Source organism: Propithecus coquereli, unplaced genomic scaffold (assembly GCF_000956105.1).
Source record: "Propithecus coquereli isolate 6110/MARCELLA unplaced genomic scaffold, Pcoq_1.0 Scaffold1073, whole genome shotgun sequence".
In the NCBI taxonomy this organism is placed as follows: domain Eukaryota; kingdom Metazoa; phylum Chordata; class Mammalia; order Primates; family Indriidae; genus Propithecus; species Propithecus coquereli.
Genome location: NW_012134670.1, coordinates 68381 through 86449, shown reverse-complemented (window position 1 = coordinate 86449; position 18069 = coordinate 68381). Strand labels below are relative to the sequence as shown.

General features: G+C 50.7%; 1 protein-coding gene across 2 annotated transcripts in view; it reads left to right on the top strand.

Annotated features, from left to right (window-relative positions):
- MYO5B (myosin VB) overlaps positions 1–18069 on the top strand; it is a 160101-nt gene that overhangs the window by 80878 nt on the left and 61154 nt on the right. For both annotated transcript variants that reach the window (XM_012647361.1, XM_012647355.1), the window contains exons 15-18: positions 8584–8695; positions 10292–10503; positions 12448–12604; positions 13994–14233. In XM_012647361.1, coding sequence (XP_012502815.1) covers positions 8584–8695; positions 10292–10503; positions 12448–12604; positions 13994–14233 — 721 coding nt within the window. The remainder of the gene's footprint in view (positions 1–8583; positions 8696–10291; positions 10504–12447; positions 12605–13993; positions 14234–18069) is intronic.

Sequence of the window (18069 nt, the reverse complement as noted above, 5' to 3'; positions counted from 1 at the left end):
GAAGAAAGAAGGGAAGCAGGTGACACTGAGATATTTTAAGACAGGTGGAACCTTGGGGACCCATATCAGTATGTAATGAGCCACCTAGTTTGCCAATAACTAATAGAATGAATTTTTCAGTAGTAGGACAAGTGACTCGAAGGGTGTCACTTCAATGATATCTCTTTGGAGGATGTCAGGGAAGGGCTTAGAAGTCTGTGGATCTGACGTGGTTAACTGTGGACCAGGCTCAGGTGGAGGGAGGTCTGTGCATGTCTCTGCCACCTCTGAATCCCTGGCCGAGCTTGCTCGCGGCCTCACTGTGTGAAATCAGAGTGACAGTGTGTGTCACCTGCATTCCTGCTGATCTTGCTGTCTCAGTACAGAATGATCTGGGGGAATGACGAGAGAAGAGGGTTTTACTTTTGGGGGCTCACGGGAGTTTTGTGCAGAGTGAAGACAGTTTCCTGCCTTCATGGTGTCGTCCTCTCTCGGGAATCCTCTTATCCTTTGCTGGGCGTCCAGCCCTGTGCTGGTTGCTGGGAGGGAATTAAAGACACAAGTCTGGGCCCTGCCCAGCAGGAGCTCACAGCCTAGGGGAAGGGATACGAGCTTGAGATGGAACAACATACAACCAGAGGCCAGGTTGTAGTGCCAGTGTGAGAGGAGCCGTGGCTTCATGGGGGAGGTGAGATGTGAGCTGGGCCATGGAGGGTGAGGAGGATTTGGATTGGTGGGGAGCCCACTGGTGGTTGCTGCCAGCCAGGAAAGCAGCACAATGTCCAGGGATGGAAGCCATGAGGACCTACAGAGGGTTTCTCCGCCAGCTCAGAGCCGGCTTGGTACCTGCTCATAGCATGCTGGGAGACCAGGTAGGCTTTTTGCCTCTGCTGGGCAACCTCTGTTTTGGCAGTTGAGAAAATGAGTTCCCTCTAGGTCTTTAGACCCGCACGGAGAGTGGGTTCTCCTGCTGTTCATCGCACCTGGCTGCAGTTCAGAGTTGCCCACGGAGTCAAGATGCCCACAGCTCACTGGACTCTTAGGAGATGGCTGATGATTCTTTTCCTGCCGTCCTAATTGAGTCAGAGTTCTTCCTAGCAGGTAATTACAAGTACATCTGTACCTTTCGTTTTTGTAATTACAGGTATTGTGGAAAGTGTAGGGAGGGGAGGAAAGACTATATTTCTGGTATCACAGGTGGTATTTCCTGATTTACACGTGTGGGCTTAGGTCCAGAATGCTGCCTTCTGTGTCCTCCTTGCATTGCTGCCTTAGCAGGTTTCACTGAAGGGTCAGAGAGAGGATTCCCCTCCCAAAGCTGCCATTTGGGTTAACTTTTGGAAAGAGGCACCATGGTTCTGTGGCACTTCTGCTGGTACTGTATTGAGGTGGAGTTGAATCATCCGCACTACTTCATTGAGATCCCAACCCCCTTTCATCCTCTCGCCACCACCAAGCCCCAGAACCTAGGGTGGCGATTATTTGGCGGATGAGTGGTGGGGAGTAGGGCTGTAGGATGAAGCCACCACACCTGTCATCTTTTGACCCAGCACAATCGCTGCAGCTCCTGCACCTGCCAACCACGGTAATCATTTGGAGTGACCTCACTGACTAAAATAATCCACCCAACTGCTTCATCCGGGAGATGGGTGTGTCTCTCCTGTATCTGGGAATATAAAGCAGGTGAGATTTTATGTGCTGTGTGCCCAGCAAGGTGTTAGCTGTTGAACGAAACACACAAGTGTAACGTGTTGCTAGCCTCAGAGCGTAGAGTTGAGCCGTTATTTTGTTGACCTGACTTTGGGAGAACTTTATGGGACCAGTGGGACCTGCGCAGATTGGGGGTTGTCCGCAAAAATTCACCTCCGTGGCTGATGAAAACTCAACACAGCAGTGATTGCAGTTGTATTGGCTTGTAAAGTAACTACACAACCTTGCTCAGCTATTTCCGAAGGAAACTTCAGTGGGCTTCCTTATGTAACGGAATTACAATTTATGCCATCTTCCTACGTTTCGCACGTGTAAGTGGCCAAAGGGAAAGAGAATGTGTACTCCAGGATCACCAAGCCCTGTGATGAATAGTCCAGGGCAGTTCCCCGAGTGCCCACGCAAAGAACTTTCCAGGCAGAGTTTCTGCATCTAGCCTACTGACGCCGTGCAAGGAGAATGCTTCCCCTGGTTGCAAAGTCACTGAAAGCCCAATGCACCAACCTCCACCCAGCTGAGGGGAGGAATGCAAAATCACAGGCCTGCTCTCTGGCTCCCCCCAGCCCTGCCCTCAGGCCTCAGGAAACCTATTTTTATCCTCCCTAAGAATTACGGTTCTCGGCGAGTCTGATTTAAAATGAAAATGTATCATTCAATTTGAAATGCTGTGCAGTGGCTGAGAAACATGTCCATTGTAACGTACATAAAGCACCGTGATGAATGCAGCGTCCAGGAGAGAAGCTCGTCCACCCAGCTCCCGGGTCTCCTGCGTGTGCAGTCATCTGTCTCCCTCTCGGGGACTTCAGAGCAGCTTTGTGTCCTGGAGGAATTGTGAAGCAAATGCTGCTGCTTCACCAAGAAAGGGTGGGGGGATACTTGAATGTGCAGTGTTTGTATGAACAAAACAAAACTCTGCATAAACTTCAGTTCACCTTCACGCAACTTCACCTTCACTTCGTAAAAGCTGGTGCTTTCTGGAAAGATTCCCACTCCTTCCTCAACTTCCGTCCCCCAACCCCATGTGGAATAAATAGCACAAGATTGAAGAATGATGGAAGCCTTAGAACTGCCTACTTCACCTACCTATTTAACCATGATTGAACCTAAAGCAGACACACGGTGATCTCCCTTGCTATTAAATATCCCACAGAGAAAGAAGAATGCAGAACTTATATTGGGGTGATATGATTCTTTATCTTGGGATCTTAAAGCCTTTGGTTCTAACTCTTTTGCCAGAGATCTGTCCTCCTTTCTCTGGACTGGAGTCTGACCTGGCGGCTCTCACACAGGGCTGCACATCTTGGTCATGAGGACATGTCCAACAGTCTCAGAAGCCAGGATCTCACCTTCGGACCTACTAAGTCAGAACTGAGACTGAGCCCTGAACATCTGTATTTTGGAAAGATTTGCCCAGGTTATTTTTAAACTCAAATCCTGCCTTAAAACCATCACCCTGGAGGCACGTATTGGCCACTGGGTAAATCACAAGCTGCTCGTTGACAGCCGGGCAGAGTTAGGGTAGGACTGGGTTTTCCTCTGTCCTCACTCTGTCTCTCAGCTCCAGCCCAGAGCCAATGAGGAGGAATTATGTTTCCCTTCCTTTGCAGCAAACTTCAGATCCGGGGCCACTACTGGGGCTGAGCCCATGCTCCCCTCGGAGACTCAGGACACAGGTGGAGGGTAAAGGGGAAGCAAATACGGAGCATCTGAGGGTGTGGGTGGCAGAGTGAGCATCCTGCAAGCCTCACGCTAGGAACCCTCCATGAGTATTGGTGCTGAAATAATGACAACGAATCCTATGTTTATATATCACTTTATGAAAGCCACCCACAAACCTTATTTTTTCATCGCATTTTTAAAATTTGAGAGATGATTCATCTATAAAACTCACCCTTTTAAAGTATGCAATTCAGCGATTTCACAGCATTCAGAGTCATACAGCCATCACCACTGTCTAATTTCAGAATGTTTTTATCGCCCCATAAGGAAACTCTGTACCCATTAATAGTCAACGTCTCCTTTCCCCCTCCTCCCAGCCCCTGGCAAGTGCTAACCTACTTTCTATTTCTATAGGTCTGCCTATTCTGGATTTTTCACATAAATGAAATTATATAATAAATACTTGGCCTTTTGTGTCTGGCTCTTCTTTGTACTGTCTTCAAGGTTCACCCACGTGCAGCATGCGTCAGTATTTTATTCCATCATGTTGCCAAGTAGTGCTTTATTGTATGGATAAACCATATTTGATCCATTCATCAGTTGATGGACATATGAGTTGTTTTTGGCAAGTAAGACTGATGCTACTATGAACATTTGTGTGGATGCCTTTGTGTGGACATACATTTGCAATTGCTGGCTCTTATGGTAACTCTTCCCCTTTTGAGGAACTTACATGCTGTTTCCACAGTGGCTGCACCATTTTACATTCTCCCAGCAGTGTGTGAGGGTTCCTGTTTCTACACGTTCTCAGCAATGCTCGTTACCGTCCATTGTTTATATTGTAGCCATTTCTGGTAGGCGTGACGAGGTATCTTATTGTGGTTTTTGACTTGCATTTTCCTGATGGTTGATAATATTGAGCATCTTCTTATGTGCTTGGCCATTTGTATGTCATCTTTGAAGAAATGTCTATCAATCTCCTTTGCCCATTTTTATTGGTTTTTTTTTTTTTTTCTGTTTTGTTTTTGGAGACATGGTCTCTCTCTGTCATCCAGGCTTGAGTGCAGTGGTGCCATTATAGCTCACTGCAACCTCAAACATCTGGGCTCAAGCAATGCTCTCACCTCAGCCTTCCAAGTAGCTGGGATTACAGGTGTGCACCATCATGCCCCCTAATTTTTCTTATCTTTTGTAAGGATGGGGTCTTGCTATGTTGCCCAGGCTGCAGTGCAGTGGCATGATCACAGCTCATTGCAGCCTTGAACTCCTGGGCTCAAGCAATCCTCCTGAGTAGCTGGGATTATAGGTGCACACCACTGTGCACCTGGCTAATTTTAAAATTTTTTGTAGAGACGAGGGCTCTCTATGTTGCCCAGTTTGGACTCAAACTCCTGGCCTACAGCAGTCCTCCTGCCTTGGCCTCCCAAAGTGCTAGGATTATAGGCATAAACTACTGTGCCCAGCCAAGGTTTACTTTTTATTATTACAGGAGTTCTCTATGTATTCAGAATATGAGAACCTTATCAGACATACGACTTATACATATTTTCTTTGATCCTGTGAGCTATCTTTTTGCTTTCTTGCTGGTGTTCTTTAAAGCACAATAGCTTTTAATTTTGAGGAAGCCTAATTTATTTTTTTCTTTGCTTGTATCACAGTTGAGAATCCATTGCCTGCCTAATCCAAGGTCACAAAGATTTATACCTGTGTTTTCTTAGAGTTTTACAGTTTTAGGTCTTTGATCCATTTTGAGTTAATTTACGAATAAGATGTCAAGTACGGGTCCAACCTCATTCTTTTGTACTTGGTTATCCGGTTAACTGACCCGTGCGTGAACGCGGCTGTAACACCAGGGCGGAAAGCTCTGTGTCCCGCAGGAGACTCAGGAGTAGCTAAAACGCTGTGAAGGGGAGACCCTGGGTGGCCCTGTGGTCTTGACAAGTGGCTGTCCCAACTTCTACGTGATCACAACGAACCCATATCCAAATGTCCCTGCCAAATCAAAATCCCATTAAGTTCTATTTTTGGAAAAAGAATCGTATGTTCTTTTTAGCTACACTTTGAAGATTTTCCTCTTATAGGTGAGGGAGCTTTCCCTGTGGGGTTTGTATCTTTAAGAGGCTCACGGGAAAAGGGGATCCACATTCAGTTCTGGATCCTTCGGCAAATGATGTTTTGCAGGCCTTATGCCGAGACCCCAGAGTGCCCCTGTGTCCCTTTTGGTCCTTCCTGAGGGGGAGTCTCCACCTGAGCCCTCCCTCACGGCCCCAAAGTGCCGGCAGTGCTTCTGAACAGTGGATATTTGCCTTCATGTGGGAACCCGGAGTTGTCCTCGCCCCTCAGCCTCACTGCGTACCCTCTTCTTGGCTCGGGTGTGTGTTAAGAGCACATTTGTAGGAAAAGGAGAAACTAGTGGCTTGAGCAGGAGAGAACTTAGATCTTTAGAAGCTTTGTGGTTTTCCGGACACTCCACTTCAGGAACTCACTGGCTACTAAAGCCCTATGAGCGCTTTTGTGTGGCGCGTGACGTTTTCTGCACTCTCCAGGTAGGGGAGGGTGGCACTCGGGCTGGGGCCAGAGCCGGGCTTCAGTCCTTCTGTTCTCTGGGCTCGTCCTGTACTGGCCTTGATGTCTTTGCTACTACGTCTCCCTGCTCTCATAATTTCCTTGAGATATGGATCTGTCAGCAGTAAGAGACTTTGAAATTAGAAGCATTTAAGACTTTTAGCCTAGCTAAATGCTGCTTTAATTATTTCCCCAGTGAAATTGCAAACTCAGAGAAATAAAATTAGTACACAGATAACCATAACGCAGAACGTGGGACGTGCCCACAGAAAGTCGCACGGAAAGTGCTGAGCAGCTTTGAAAGGAGAGCCCACACCTGACCGCAGGCCAGCAGACAGGAGAGTCAAACACTGACGGTGGGCACAGGGAAGAAGGGGACTTGGGCTTTAAGAAGTCCTTTGTCATGTGCATTATTCTGCCTGGTTCTTACCCAAACCTGCCTTACCCTATGTGGAAGCATCGGTAGAGAAAATGGTCTGTATTTAGAACTCAGGGCTGGGACAGAAAGATCCTGGGGAAAACTCAGTAGCATTTGCGTGTATGGACAACAAAATGCACAGCTGACCTGCAGCTTGTCAGCTTTGGCGCTCTGCTCCCCTGGCTTCCACTGTTAAGTCATTCAGGTACCGGTCAGGGTTTAGGGATTTCCTTGACGTTTATTGTACGTGATTGAAATAATTAAAGCAGCATTTAGCTGGGCAGATAACCTTAACTGTTTCCACTTTTGAAACCTCCTGCTAGAGATGCCCAGCGATTTGGTGGATTTGGTTTACAGCCTCTCCACAGCTGGGGGAGGGGGCAGGAAACAGTTTCTGCTTGGTGAGAGAGGGGCAGGCCATGAAACAGGCTCTGGGGGCCCTGAGTACCCTGTGCCCGCCTTCTAGTGGGAATCCACGTGGACTGTGGGCCTGTCGAGCAGGGCACAGGTTCTCGCTCCCGTGGGCCACCACACGTGTGACAGGGCCAATTAAAAGGGGAAGGGGCATAGACAAAGTGGCTGCCGGGGTCTTTGAGGAGCGGAGAGTGGGTGTGGGGTTTCCTTTTGGGGAGATGAAAATGTTCTAGAATTCGGTATAGCAGACAGTCGCACAACTTAGTGAATGTACTGCAAACTACTGAATTGTATACTCCAAAGGGGTAAATTTTACAGTACATGATTTATATCTCAAAACTTATTTTTAAAAAGGTAAGGAGCAACCACTAATCAACTGTTTTACATAGAGAAAAAGACGGGGAAAAACATTATTTTATTGACTCTCATAGTCATCTCTTTTCTGAGACCTGTAGCTGTGTCTGAAGTCTTCTACCGCACCGAGAAAAGTGTTTCCAGAGGCGCGTAAGGGAGGGAGGGAGAGAGGCAAGGAGCTCGCTGTCCATGTTCCTGCTCACCCCGGGGAGCTGGGTGGGAAAGGGCCTCTCGGGACCGGAGACCACGATGCTGTGAGCTCGAGAAGCTCCACACCTGCCTCCCAAGTGGTGTGTTCCCCTGCCCGCCAGTGGTACCTGACACTCCTCAGCACTTGTCTCTTTGGATTAACTTTCTAATGGACCCCCTTGAGAAGCAAATGTGATCCAGGAGAAGGGGTGCACCCTTAGAATGAATGAGTTTATCTGAGTGGCTGGACAGTCCCTCAGCACGGCCATGGTAATGAGAAGTAGGAGACGCGGTCCCTACGCAGTGCGTAAGTGACTAGCAAATGAGCAGCACAGAGAGCGTGTGGCCCTGAAAGCAGGGCGAGGTAGCACCTCCTGATGCCTTTTGAAAATGAGAGCTGGGGCTGGTTGTGCACCTCAGCCAAGGACGCAGGAAGCGTCGGTTGGGCTGGATTGACCTTCAGAGGGATTTGGATTGAAAATGCAAAGTCTCCGTAGAGCAGGGATTCTGCTGAATCACATATGACTACATGAGGTTGTGAACATCTAGAATTTGAGACAAAAATCAGGCTCGTATGAAATGAGGCAGCTTTAATGAGAAAGGGGACAGACCCTGCCTAGGAAGCAGTGAATTTGCCCATTAAAAAGACCACATTTGTTTCAGCAGATGTCCTCTCAGAGGCCAAGGGATAAACTTAGGGCCCTCTTGAAGGTGACCCTCCAAAACATATCAACACAGCACTTGCACGTAGAGGTGGTGGGGTTATAAGTGCTCTTCGGTTATGTGAATTGCAGTGGGTCTATACTGCTCCAAGCATCAGGAAAAAAAAAACATAAGCAAAATCTACTTTGGGGAGAAAAACGGTTCCTTCTAAACTGTATTAAAATATGAACAGTGCTCTCTAGGGGTTTAGGGTATGGTTGTTTGTTATTTGCTAATGTATATTTTTCTGCATTTAAAAATGTTTGCAATGAGCACTATTAGTTCTATAGGAAGAAAGCCAACGTTTAAAAACAAAGCTGCGCTCGAGGGGCACGCCTGCTGCAGCTGCAGAGGAGTGGGCTCCGCACGCTTGGGCAGAAACCCCCCGTGCTGTCCTTCGGCCACCGCTCCAGGAATCTCCCACACACCGAGGTTCTTGGAGGGCATCCTGGAGGACAAAACTTCTGGGACTGTTTTTTGCTGCGCTGAGAACAACTTTGTGCCACAGTATCAGGGCACTGTCCGAGGTCACCCATGGCCCCTGTGTGGCCAGGAGACAGGATATGTCACCTGACATACCTTTGCGTTCCCTCCAGGTGGGCCTACCATGACTTCTTCAACCGGTATCGGGTGCTGATTAAGAAGAAAGAGCTGGCCAACACGGACAAAAAGGCCATCTGCAAGTCTGTCCTGGAGAACCTCATCAAGGTGAGCCGGACGGCCCAAGCTCGGGGAGGGGCTTGACCCGAAGGCCCTGAGAATCGGGGGCATCGGGGTTGTTGACTGCACTTCTTAGTCCTGATTCTTCCTGCTGAAACTGTTTCTGAGATGTTGACCTATTTTCCTGCATCTGTGACTGGAAAAGAAAAGCCCCTTCACCTACCTAGTGGACTTCCTAGTCTTTTTCACATCCCAGCACACACAGAAAGTGGAGTTATTCATGCAGGTCGCTGGGGTTCAGGGTGAGGCTGCTCCTGGTCCGCAGCTCGGACCTGCCGGTGCTGGTGCGCCTGGGCCCCCGTCAGGAGGGGAGAGAGCTGCGCTGCTTAGGTCTGACCCATTGCATCAGCAGCCTCCCGCCCTCCCCAGATACTTGCCTTAAATAAGACCACGAACTGTACGTTTTAATTGAAATAACCTGAAATCATGCCTGACGGCTGTGACTATAGACCTTCCAAAGCAGAGCTATTTGGGAAGGAGGGGGCTGGCTTTTATGAGGGGCAAAGCCCTGTGCGTGGAACCTGATTCCTATTAACCGTGTGGGGCTTAACCCACGAAGGGTGGTGATTCAGTGTTATCTCAGAGCCATTTGCCAACGTGAAACGTATTTGCATGTTTTCCATGGACCTTGGCTCGTTTCTTCTTTTCTCATTACGGTCTTCATGCCAGTGAGCAAAATGGGATGGCAGTTTATTTACAAAGAGTGCTCGGTTACTGTGGGTCAGTTCTCCCAGTGTGCTGGGCCTGTTCACAGGCACCCTGCTGGGTCCTCCTCCGTCATCCGCGGGGTGAACTCAGGAAAGGGCACCTGATCTTAATCTTAACCTAATCAATATGATTAAGACAGTAATTGCAGGTCTAAAACAATCTATAACATAGCTGTATTTGGGGGTCATTTGTACCCTATAACTACGCATACAACGCTGTGGCCATTTGAGGATAATCATTTAAAAATGTCAAGCAGGTCTGGTCGTTCCCTTGCTGAAACCCCCCTCCCCCCGTGGCTCTCATCCCAGTTTTGGACTGTGGTCTGCGAGGTGATTGGTTCCTCCTGGCTGTCCTGATCCTCAAACACACCCAGCCTGTTGCTACCACAGGACATTTGCATCTGCTTTGCTCTTCTGCAGTGCTCCACCTTCCTCCTCGCCCGTGCCTGCCTCCTTCAGTTAGTTCAAGTCTTTGCTCAAGTATCAGCTCTGCAGAGTGGCCTGCCTTGGTCATCCTTTTTAAACATCTTTTCTTGCCCCCATCCCTTAGTTTGGGTTTTTCCATAATCCTCACCATTACCTGAAAACACAGAGTATCTTTGTTGCTTACTAGTCTGCCCTCACCGTGAGGTGGGTTCTTTGAGGGCAGGCATCTTGTCACTGCTGTGTCCTGGACACCTGGCCTAGTGCCTGTCCCACAGTAGGGTCTAGGTGTCTGCTATACAAATGCTGAGAGTTCGTGCGTGTGTGCAGAGGACGGGGCGCGTGACGTCTGGCCACTCGTTTTAGATTCTGTGTCGAAAGGACTGGGTGGCGTGGGGCACGTTGCCTTGCTGCTCACCGATGACCAACCAGCTTCCCTCCCTGCCTTATAAAGGATCCCGACAAGTTCCAGTTTGGCCGCACCAAGATCTTCTTCCGGGCGGGCCAGGTGGCGTACCTGGAGAAGCTGCGGGCTGACAAGTTCCGGGCAGCCACCATCATGATCCAGAAAACCGTCCGGGGCTGGCTGCAGAGGGTGAAGTATCACAGGCTGAAGCGGGCCACGCTGACCCTGCAGAGGTACTGGCGAGGATGCCTGGCCCGCAGGTGAGCCGAGTGGGTGGTTCTGGGGCAGTGGAGGGGAGGGAGCTGCCTCTCTCAGCTAGTTGGTCTCTCTCATCCTCTGTGCTTGGAGTGGTTCCTGTCGGGCCCTGTCTGCATTTTGGTTTTCTCCCAGCAGCTGGTCCTGTCCCTGTCCCTCTAATGCCCTTCTCACCCGAGGGGGTAGATCTAGTTCCCAGGTCTCTTGGCTCACCCAATCTGCCCCCATCCCACTAGCACTAACCTAGAACCACCGGCTCTTGCTACAATTGTTTCCCTTTTGCCTAAACCCCGAAGTAAAAAATTAACTTATTTTAGGAAAGGAGGCAAATTCAGCGTTTCCGTCAGAGTCAACCTACACTTAGCTGCATTATTTATACCACAGACTTCAGAATCCCTTGGTGTTTGGCAGTTAGGGCTGGAAAGGTCCTGGGCAGCCCCTGTTATGAGTTACTGTGCTGAGCTCGTACGGGGAGGGTGTGACTTGTCGAACCCCAGGAGTGGAGCTGGGATACCCACCAGGCTCCCCTGCCCCAGCCTGACACCGAGCAGAAGAAACAACTGCGACATTTTCCCTCCTGACCGACATCGCCAGGCTGGTGGGGCGTCTGCTGAGACAGGCATAGAGGACGCAGCCTGGGTCAGACTGTACCCTCAGACCTTTCAGCAGTCGTCAGACTTTGGACCCAGCCCTGGTTCAAGACCAGTTCTCTCTCTCAATAGGAATTTCCTTGGAGAAGTGACATTAACTGCCATAAAGTCTTGCCGTTGGAAGCCAGAGTTTTATACGTTGCTGCTCAACACATAAAATACCAAGAGAGCCCCTGCGTTCCTAGCGTAGAACAGGTTGAAGGTCGGAGGCAGCTCCCACGGGTGCCCCTGCGTCCTCACCATGAGCTGCTCATCCAGGCGTAACCGGAGGCGACGAGTGCCGTTCATTACTCCCCAGCTGTGGAGAGGAGCTCTGGAGCAGGAGCTGTAGAAATGAGAGGATTGTCAGGAGTGGCAACGCTAAGTGACCTTGACCACCTGGGCCTGCTAGTCGGATCCAGTGCCCTTGTGCAGGGGACCCTGTCCTGGGCACCCTGATGGTGAGGATGTGAAACAGAGTTGGCCCACCTTCTCCCTACCGGGAGCCCACGTTCTAGAGGACGTGCAGAGAGCCAGGCTGGGGCACTGGACACATTTCAGCAGGTAGCTAGTGTATGGACTGCGTGGGTCACCTGGCCCTGTGGGGCTGCGCTGAATGATTTCTAAGGTGCTTTCTGGCATTTCACTCCGAGTCAGTAATTGAGCGCTTGCTATGAGCCTGGCAGCCAACAAGACCCCTAAGAAAGGGTGGAAAGTGTCAAACTGGCTCACTGTCTTATTTGGGAGGCTCGCGGGGAATGCAGGAAGGAAGGAGAGACGTCTACGTTCAGTGCATCCTGGGCAGAAAGGGCTGGGAGATGAGAAACAGGGATCAGCGTGGGCCTGAGATGGTTTTAGTCGCTCAGCAGGTACTTACCTGGCACTTGCTGTGCCAGACCCTGTCCTAGATGTGGGGTGTGCAGGACAGTGGAGACCCAGCCCCAGGGATCTCCAAGCTCGGTGAGGTGGAGAGGGACAGACGGCAATGCAAACGCGTGATGTCGAGTGCTGCTGGTGAGCTTGGGGAGGGCTCCGCGCCACACTGCGGATCACAGAGGAGGTCAGGCTCAGACTGAGTTTGAGGCTTTTAGACAAGAAAAATACTAACGTTGCTGTTCTGAGCCTGGGGGTAAAAATGCCCAAGGGCTTTACTGCGTTTGTTAAGGTTTGTTAAGGGCGATGAGAGTTGGCTTGGCCTGGGGGTGTCTGGGTGGGGCCGTGGAGGAAGAGGCTTGGTTTGGTGAATGGTTCAGGGTCCTCTGTGTCAGCGTGGCCAGTGCTCTGTGACCCTGACGCCACCCACTGTCTCTCGCTCCCCAGGCTGGCCGAGCATCTGCGCAGGACCAGGGCAGCCACGGCGATCCAGAAACAGTACCGCATGTGGAGGGCCCGCCAGGCCTACCAGAGGGTCCGCGGGGCTGCCATCGTCATCCAGGCCTTCACTCGGGGCATGTTCGTACGGAAGATGTACCGCCAGGTGAGTGGCCGCCCGAGGGCCATGCAGGATGCAGATTCGGGGCTACGGCAGCAGCAGATGTAGCGTGGCCAACACGAATGTGTCGGGTGCTCCCGACATTTTTCTAAGAACATTCACATCTCTGCTGTCACCAGTCCTTTGCAAAGTCTTGTGAGATTAGGACAGATGTGTATCCTCATACCCCTTTGACGCTAAGTTCCTCTGAGAAGCCGAATCACCTGCCTAAGGGTACATGTCAGCTGGCAGCAGGGAACTGTGACCCATCGTGGCTCATTCAGACTTGAGAGTAGGAGGAGGTATGAGGCATCACCAGGTCCAGCCCTTCATTTGACAGCGAGTGAGGAGCTTGCAGCCCAGTGAGGGGAGGTCAAGAGAGAGACCCGGCCTCCTCCCTGCCAGGCTGTTGCTCTTCACATTGTCCCAGTGGAGCTGAAGTCCTTGGATAGGTAGCGCTGAGCCAAGACACGTTCGTTCAGTGAAGTAACATCACAACTGAGGCACAGCGTTAACTTGAAAGATGAATTGGAAGAAAATGTCTAAAATGTGTTTTCTCTTCTGCGACTAGAGAAGGTGTGATTTTCCAAATGGTAAAATTAAAGCACTAAATTGATAATGAACAAAAAATGTCATCGGGATAAAGCACACTCTGATGTCATATGTGAGGAAACCTAAGACAGCAGGAGAAGGTTCTGTGCATATTCTTGAGAAGTTGGTGACATCTGTGTGAGATCTCTGCGGAAAGGGCAGGTGGCGTTTGGGAGGCCACCAGCAGGGGCAGCACGAGGGAAGAGCAGGCACTGGGTGTGGCTCCCAGCTCACTCTCTGCTCGTTGTGACACTTACTGTCTCAGCACGCTTGCTTGCTTGTTTATTCCACAGACATTTATTTTGCAAGATATTAGGGTGAGAACATTGATGCTTTCATCTCCTGGATGGTTTTTAAATTGGAAAAAAAACCAACAAACCCAGGGAAGTACATTGCCACGTTTGCATTAATGATTATAAGCCATTAACCCCTGGTGGGCTCTCACTGGAGGGTCTCATGCTATCTTCCAGCTCCCCATCCCCAGGTGGGATCCGTGTGTGTTAAATGGGGAGAGATCAACTGGATGATCTTTATGCCCCTACAGCTATGATATTTTTACACACTGGTTCCCTAACCAATAAAACAAAAAGAAAGACAAAGCCAAAAACACGAGTTTGACAGCTGATTCCCTGGGCGTGTGTGGGCTGCAGAAAAAACATGTTCATAACACAGCACCAAAGCCTTGTCTCAGGGGCCATGTTCCCTCTGGGTCACCTCTGTGTGTCACCTCCGGACAGTGACATAAGCTTCCCTCGCGCCCATCCTGCGGCGCAAACCCACGGGGGGTGTGCTTGTCCCCACCAGGTCCTCATGGAGCACAAGGCCACCATCATCCAGAAGCACGTGCAGGGCTGGGTGGCACGCAGGCATTTCCAGCGTCTGCGGGCCGCTGCCATCGTTATCCAGTGTGCCTTCCGGAGGCTCAAGGCCAGGCAGGAGCTGAAGGCCCTCAGGATCGAGGCCCGCTCAGCAGAGCACCTGAAACGCCTCAACGTGGGCATGGAGAACAAGGTGGTCCAGCTGCAGCGGAAGATCGACGACCAGGTCAGTGTCAGGAGCTCCCGCCCAGGTACCGGGGGTGCGGGACAAGGGGCACGTTTGAGAGAGACCCACAGCTTCCTCAGGGAACCGCACCTGCCAAAGACCTGAAAGAGCACAGGTGTCCTCGGGGTATCGTCACACTGACCAAGAACAGGGACTGACTATGGCAGGCAGAATAACGGCCCCCAGAGATGGCCCTCGTCTTCATCCCTGGGATCCGTGAAATGTTACATGGCAAAAGGGTCTTTGCAGAGGTGATTAGTTGAGGATCTTGAGGTGGGAAGATTAGCCTGGATTATCCAGGTGGGCACTAAGTGTAATCACAGGAGTCCTCATGAGAAGGAGGCTGGAGGGACAGATTCAGAGGGGAGACGAAATGACAACCAGAGGTGGGAGTGGTGCAGGCCACAGCCAGGGGATGCGGGCAGCCTCCAAGCATCCAGAAGGAACACAGCCCTGTTCAGAGACTTCTGACGTCCAGACTGTAAAATAATAGATGTACATTGTTTTAAGCCACTAACTTGCATGTAATTTGTTGCAGCAGCAATAGGAAAACTAACACACTATGCCAAAGTTCTGCTTCCCGGCCCTCGCAGAGGCAGCGTGGTGTAACTACGACAATAATAAGCTGGTATTTACGGAGGACTCGTTATGTTCAGGGCACTGGGCTAGCACTTTGTAGTAGCTTGTCTAATCCTCATAACAGCCCCCCTAAGGCAAACATTACTGTCCTCCTCCTTTTACAGATAAGGAAACTGAGAGGGTACATGACTTCCTAAAGTCACACAGGTGGCCGTTGGGGGGCCCAGGTTCGAACCCCAGCTGTCTGGCTCCAGACCCCGTGTTCTGCTCCACTTGCCCTTCTGCCTCTCTGTTGTGTGGTGGAAAGAGCACTTACTGTGGAATCAGAAACAATTCAACCCAAATTCAGCTCAGCTGCTTCAAAGTTGAGTGACTGACTTGGCTGCTCTGCGCCTCGGTTTCCTTATCTGCAGAATGGGTTTGGTAGGGTTGGAAGAAGAGCAAATGGTCTAACATATAGGAGGGGCCTGGTACACAGCAGGAGAAGCAGGAAACAGCTACTGCTGTTACTGTGTTCAGGCTGTTCCCTCTGTCTTTCTACCCCGGCCACCTTCCCGTGTCGGCCAATCAAACAAGTAACGGGGTTGATTAAGCCCCTGCTGGGGCGGAGGGGTGTGCGCTGTGCAGGGCACACAGAGATTCAAGACAAGGACACTCGGCTCCATCAGGTTGGAGAGGTAAGGCTCTCCATGGGGTGCGCACACCTGGATACCTCCTTTTTGGTGGCCTGCGTGGCCGATCCTCCTTCCCTTCAGAAGACCTTTATTTGGTGCCCGATTGTTCTAGGTGCTTTTGGGCTCGGTGGACGAGCTGACTTTGGCATGTGCTCGATGCTGTGTTGTAAGGGAGGGTGTTTGTGCCAGTGGGGACAACAGCGTTGATCGTCCTGATGATTTTCCGAGCACCTGCCCTGTGCCAAGCCCTGTGATATGTGTTTTATGATCACTCGTATTTGATCCTCACACGACTTTGTGAGGTCATTTCATAGCTGAGAAAATTGTAGATCAGGGACAATCGGATACCTTGTGAGGGTCACAGAAATAGAAAGTGCTAGAAGCAGGAGTCCACCCCAGGTCTGTCTGATCCCACAGCCGTGATGAGGGTGATGCTGGTTTAACCCCGACGTCACTGAAGTGTCAGTCCTTTCCTGTGCACGGTCATCGCTGAGTCTGGTGCCCAGAGTTGAAAGGAGGCTCACTGTCACTTTGCACGTGGAGGGTGTAAAGAGGACCACAGGATCAGGCTTCTGTGGTGCCCCAAAGGGTTTTAGATGCCTCCTGGGAAAGGGAAGGAGGGAAGGGACATGACTGCATAGTGTGGAGAGAGAGAGAATTGGAGTTGGGGCCCCTAGGCATGGCCTCAAAGGCCACTTGGCTTTATTGTACCTAGTCTATACTGGGCCTTTTTGAAGTTTCTCTCGACCCTAGTAGGGCAAGAAAATAAATGAGCCCGTTTTACGCCTGGACCAGCTGGCCCGAGCAGGGGTCCAAAAGCCGTGCACAGGTAGCAGTAGGATGTCCCTGCTTGCCTGCTCTTGAAAAAGACCAGGCTCTTCGAGACGAGCCTGTCGCCCTGGATGTTTGTTCTGTGTGAGTTCTATCGAGTGCCTTGCGGGGCTTGGCTCCTTATGGGGAAGCCACACAGAAAGCCCAGGTGCAGGGTGGAGGAACTCGGTACCTGCCCCTGGTCGGCCTGCGGTAACACACCAGGTCAGGGACGAAGGCATCCCCACTCGGAGGGACAGGAGTGCAGAGGGAAAGGTCCGCTGTCTGGCACTGGTCTTTGAGAAACACAAGCCCAAAGTGTGCCAAGGTGGTGGTGGTGGTTGTGACTGTCGATGACCAGCCAGAAAAGACATTGCATAGTCAGGTTTTGCCACCTACCCTTCCAGGAAAAGTACAGTCCAGGGACAAGTGAGTTTCGACTGCTGCACCCTGCCAGGGGCCCTGTGTACCTGCCAGCCACCCGGCCCTGGGTTTCCAGCCATAGAGCTCTGCGTTCCGCTGCTGATTCCCTAACGTTGACTTAGGATAAAATAAATCTAGTGTTTCACAATCCGTGTGCTTGAACATCAAAGAGAAACAGATTTAAAAGGACTAGTTTTAAAAAGAGCTTTTTGCCTTAAGCTTCCTGCTTGGCAAACATCTGTGAGTGGTGGCAGGTGTTAGCCACCCTGGGCAGGGTGCCCTGCGTGCAGAGTGTGATCAGAAGCAGGGGGAGAGGGGTACGAGATCTTGCTTTCTCACACCCTTCCTCGCGTTGCCTGACTGTGCGCCAGGCACTAGTCTCGCATGTTAACTCCTTTAATCCTCACCACAGCCCTATGGGATAAATATTAATATTCCCATCTTATAAAAAAATATTAGCTGGGCATAGTGGCATTCACGTGTAGTCCTAGCTACTTAGGAGGCCGAGGCAGGAGGATCGCTGGAGTCCAGGAGTTTGAGGCTGTAGTGAGATATGATTGTGTCACTTTACTCTACCCTGGACAACAGAGCGAGACCCTGTCTCAAAAATATATATGTTATTCCTATTTTAAAGGTGAGGAAACGAAGGCTCAGAGAGGTTTTAAGTAGCCTGCCCAACGGCACACAGCTAGTGAATAACACGGCTGGGATAGAAACTTGGCAGGCTGGTTTTGGGGTCTGTTCTGCCACCTCTGACAAAATTACAAGATCTCTGCCCATTGGGAAACTGTCACAGTGTGTGAGGAGAACTCCTCAGTCTAAGGGGAGACTCACACCCTTGGTTTGGGCTCATGCTCAGCGTTGTGTGGGACTGGCTGGCATTTTACAGTGGGGCATGTGGCCGGGTGTTGTGAGAGAAGCATCTGCACAATCCCCATTACGAGCTCTTTAGAGGTGGTGTTCTAGTGCATTTTCCTAGCATATGGGGCTAGCTGTTTAGGAGTGGTAGGTTTTGTTCCTGTGATTCCTAGAGACAGTTCAGGCAGCTGTTCTCTTGACACGCAGGGTTCTTGAGCTGGAAGGAAAGGATCCACATGCATCAGGGTCATCACAGGCTAAGGTGTCTTGAGGTCTTTGTCAGAGCAGCATGAGCTAGTGGACAGAGTCCCCGCTGGAGAGAGAAGAACACTCGCAACCAGAGCGGATAGCTTGGAAATAATTGCGCCTTGAGTTCTTCAGAGGAGATTGGCTTGAGATCTCTAAGGTAACTTCTAGCTCTAAAGTCCACTGACACCATGACCTGGCTTAAAGTAGGGCTCCTAGCCCCAGGCTGCCCTCTCAAACCATCTG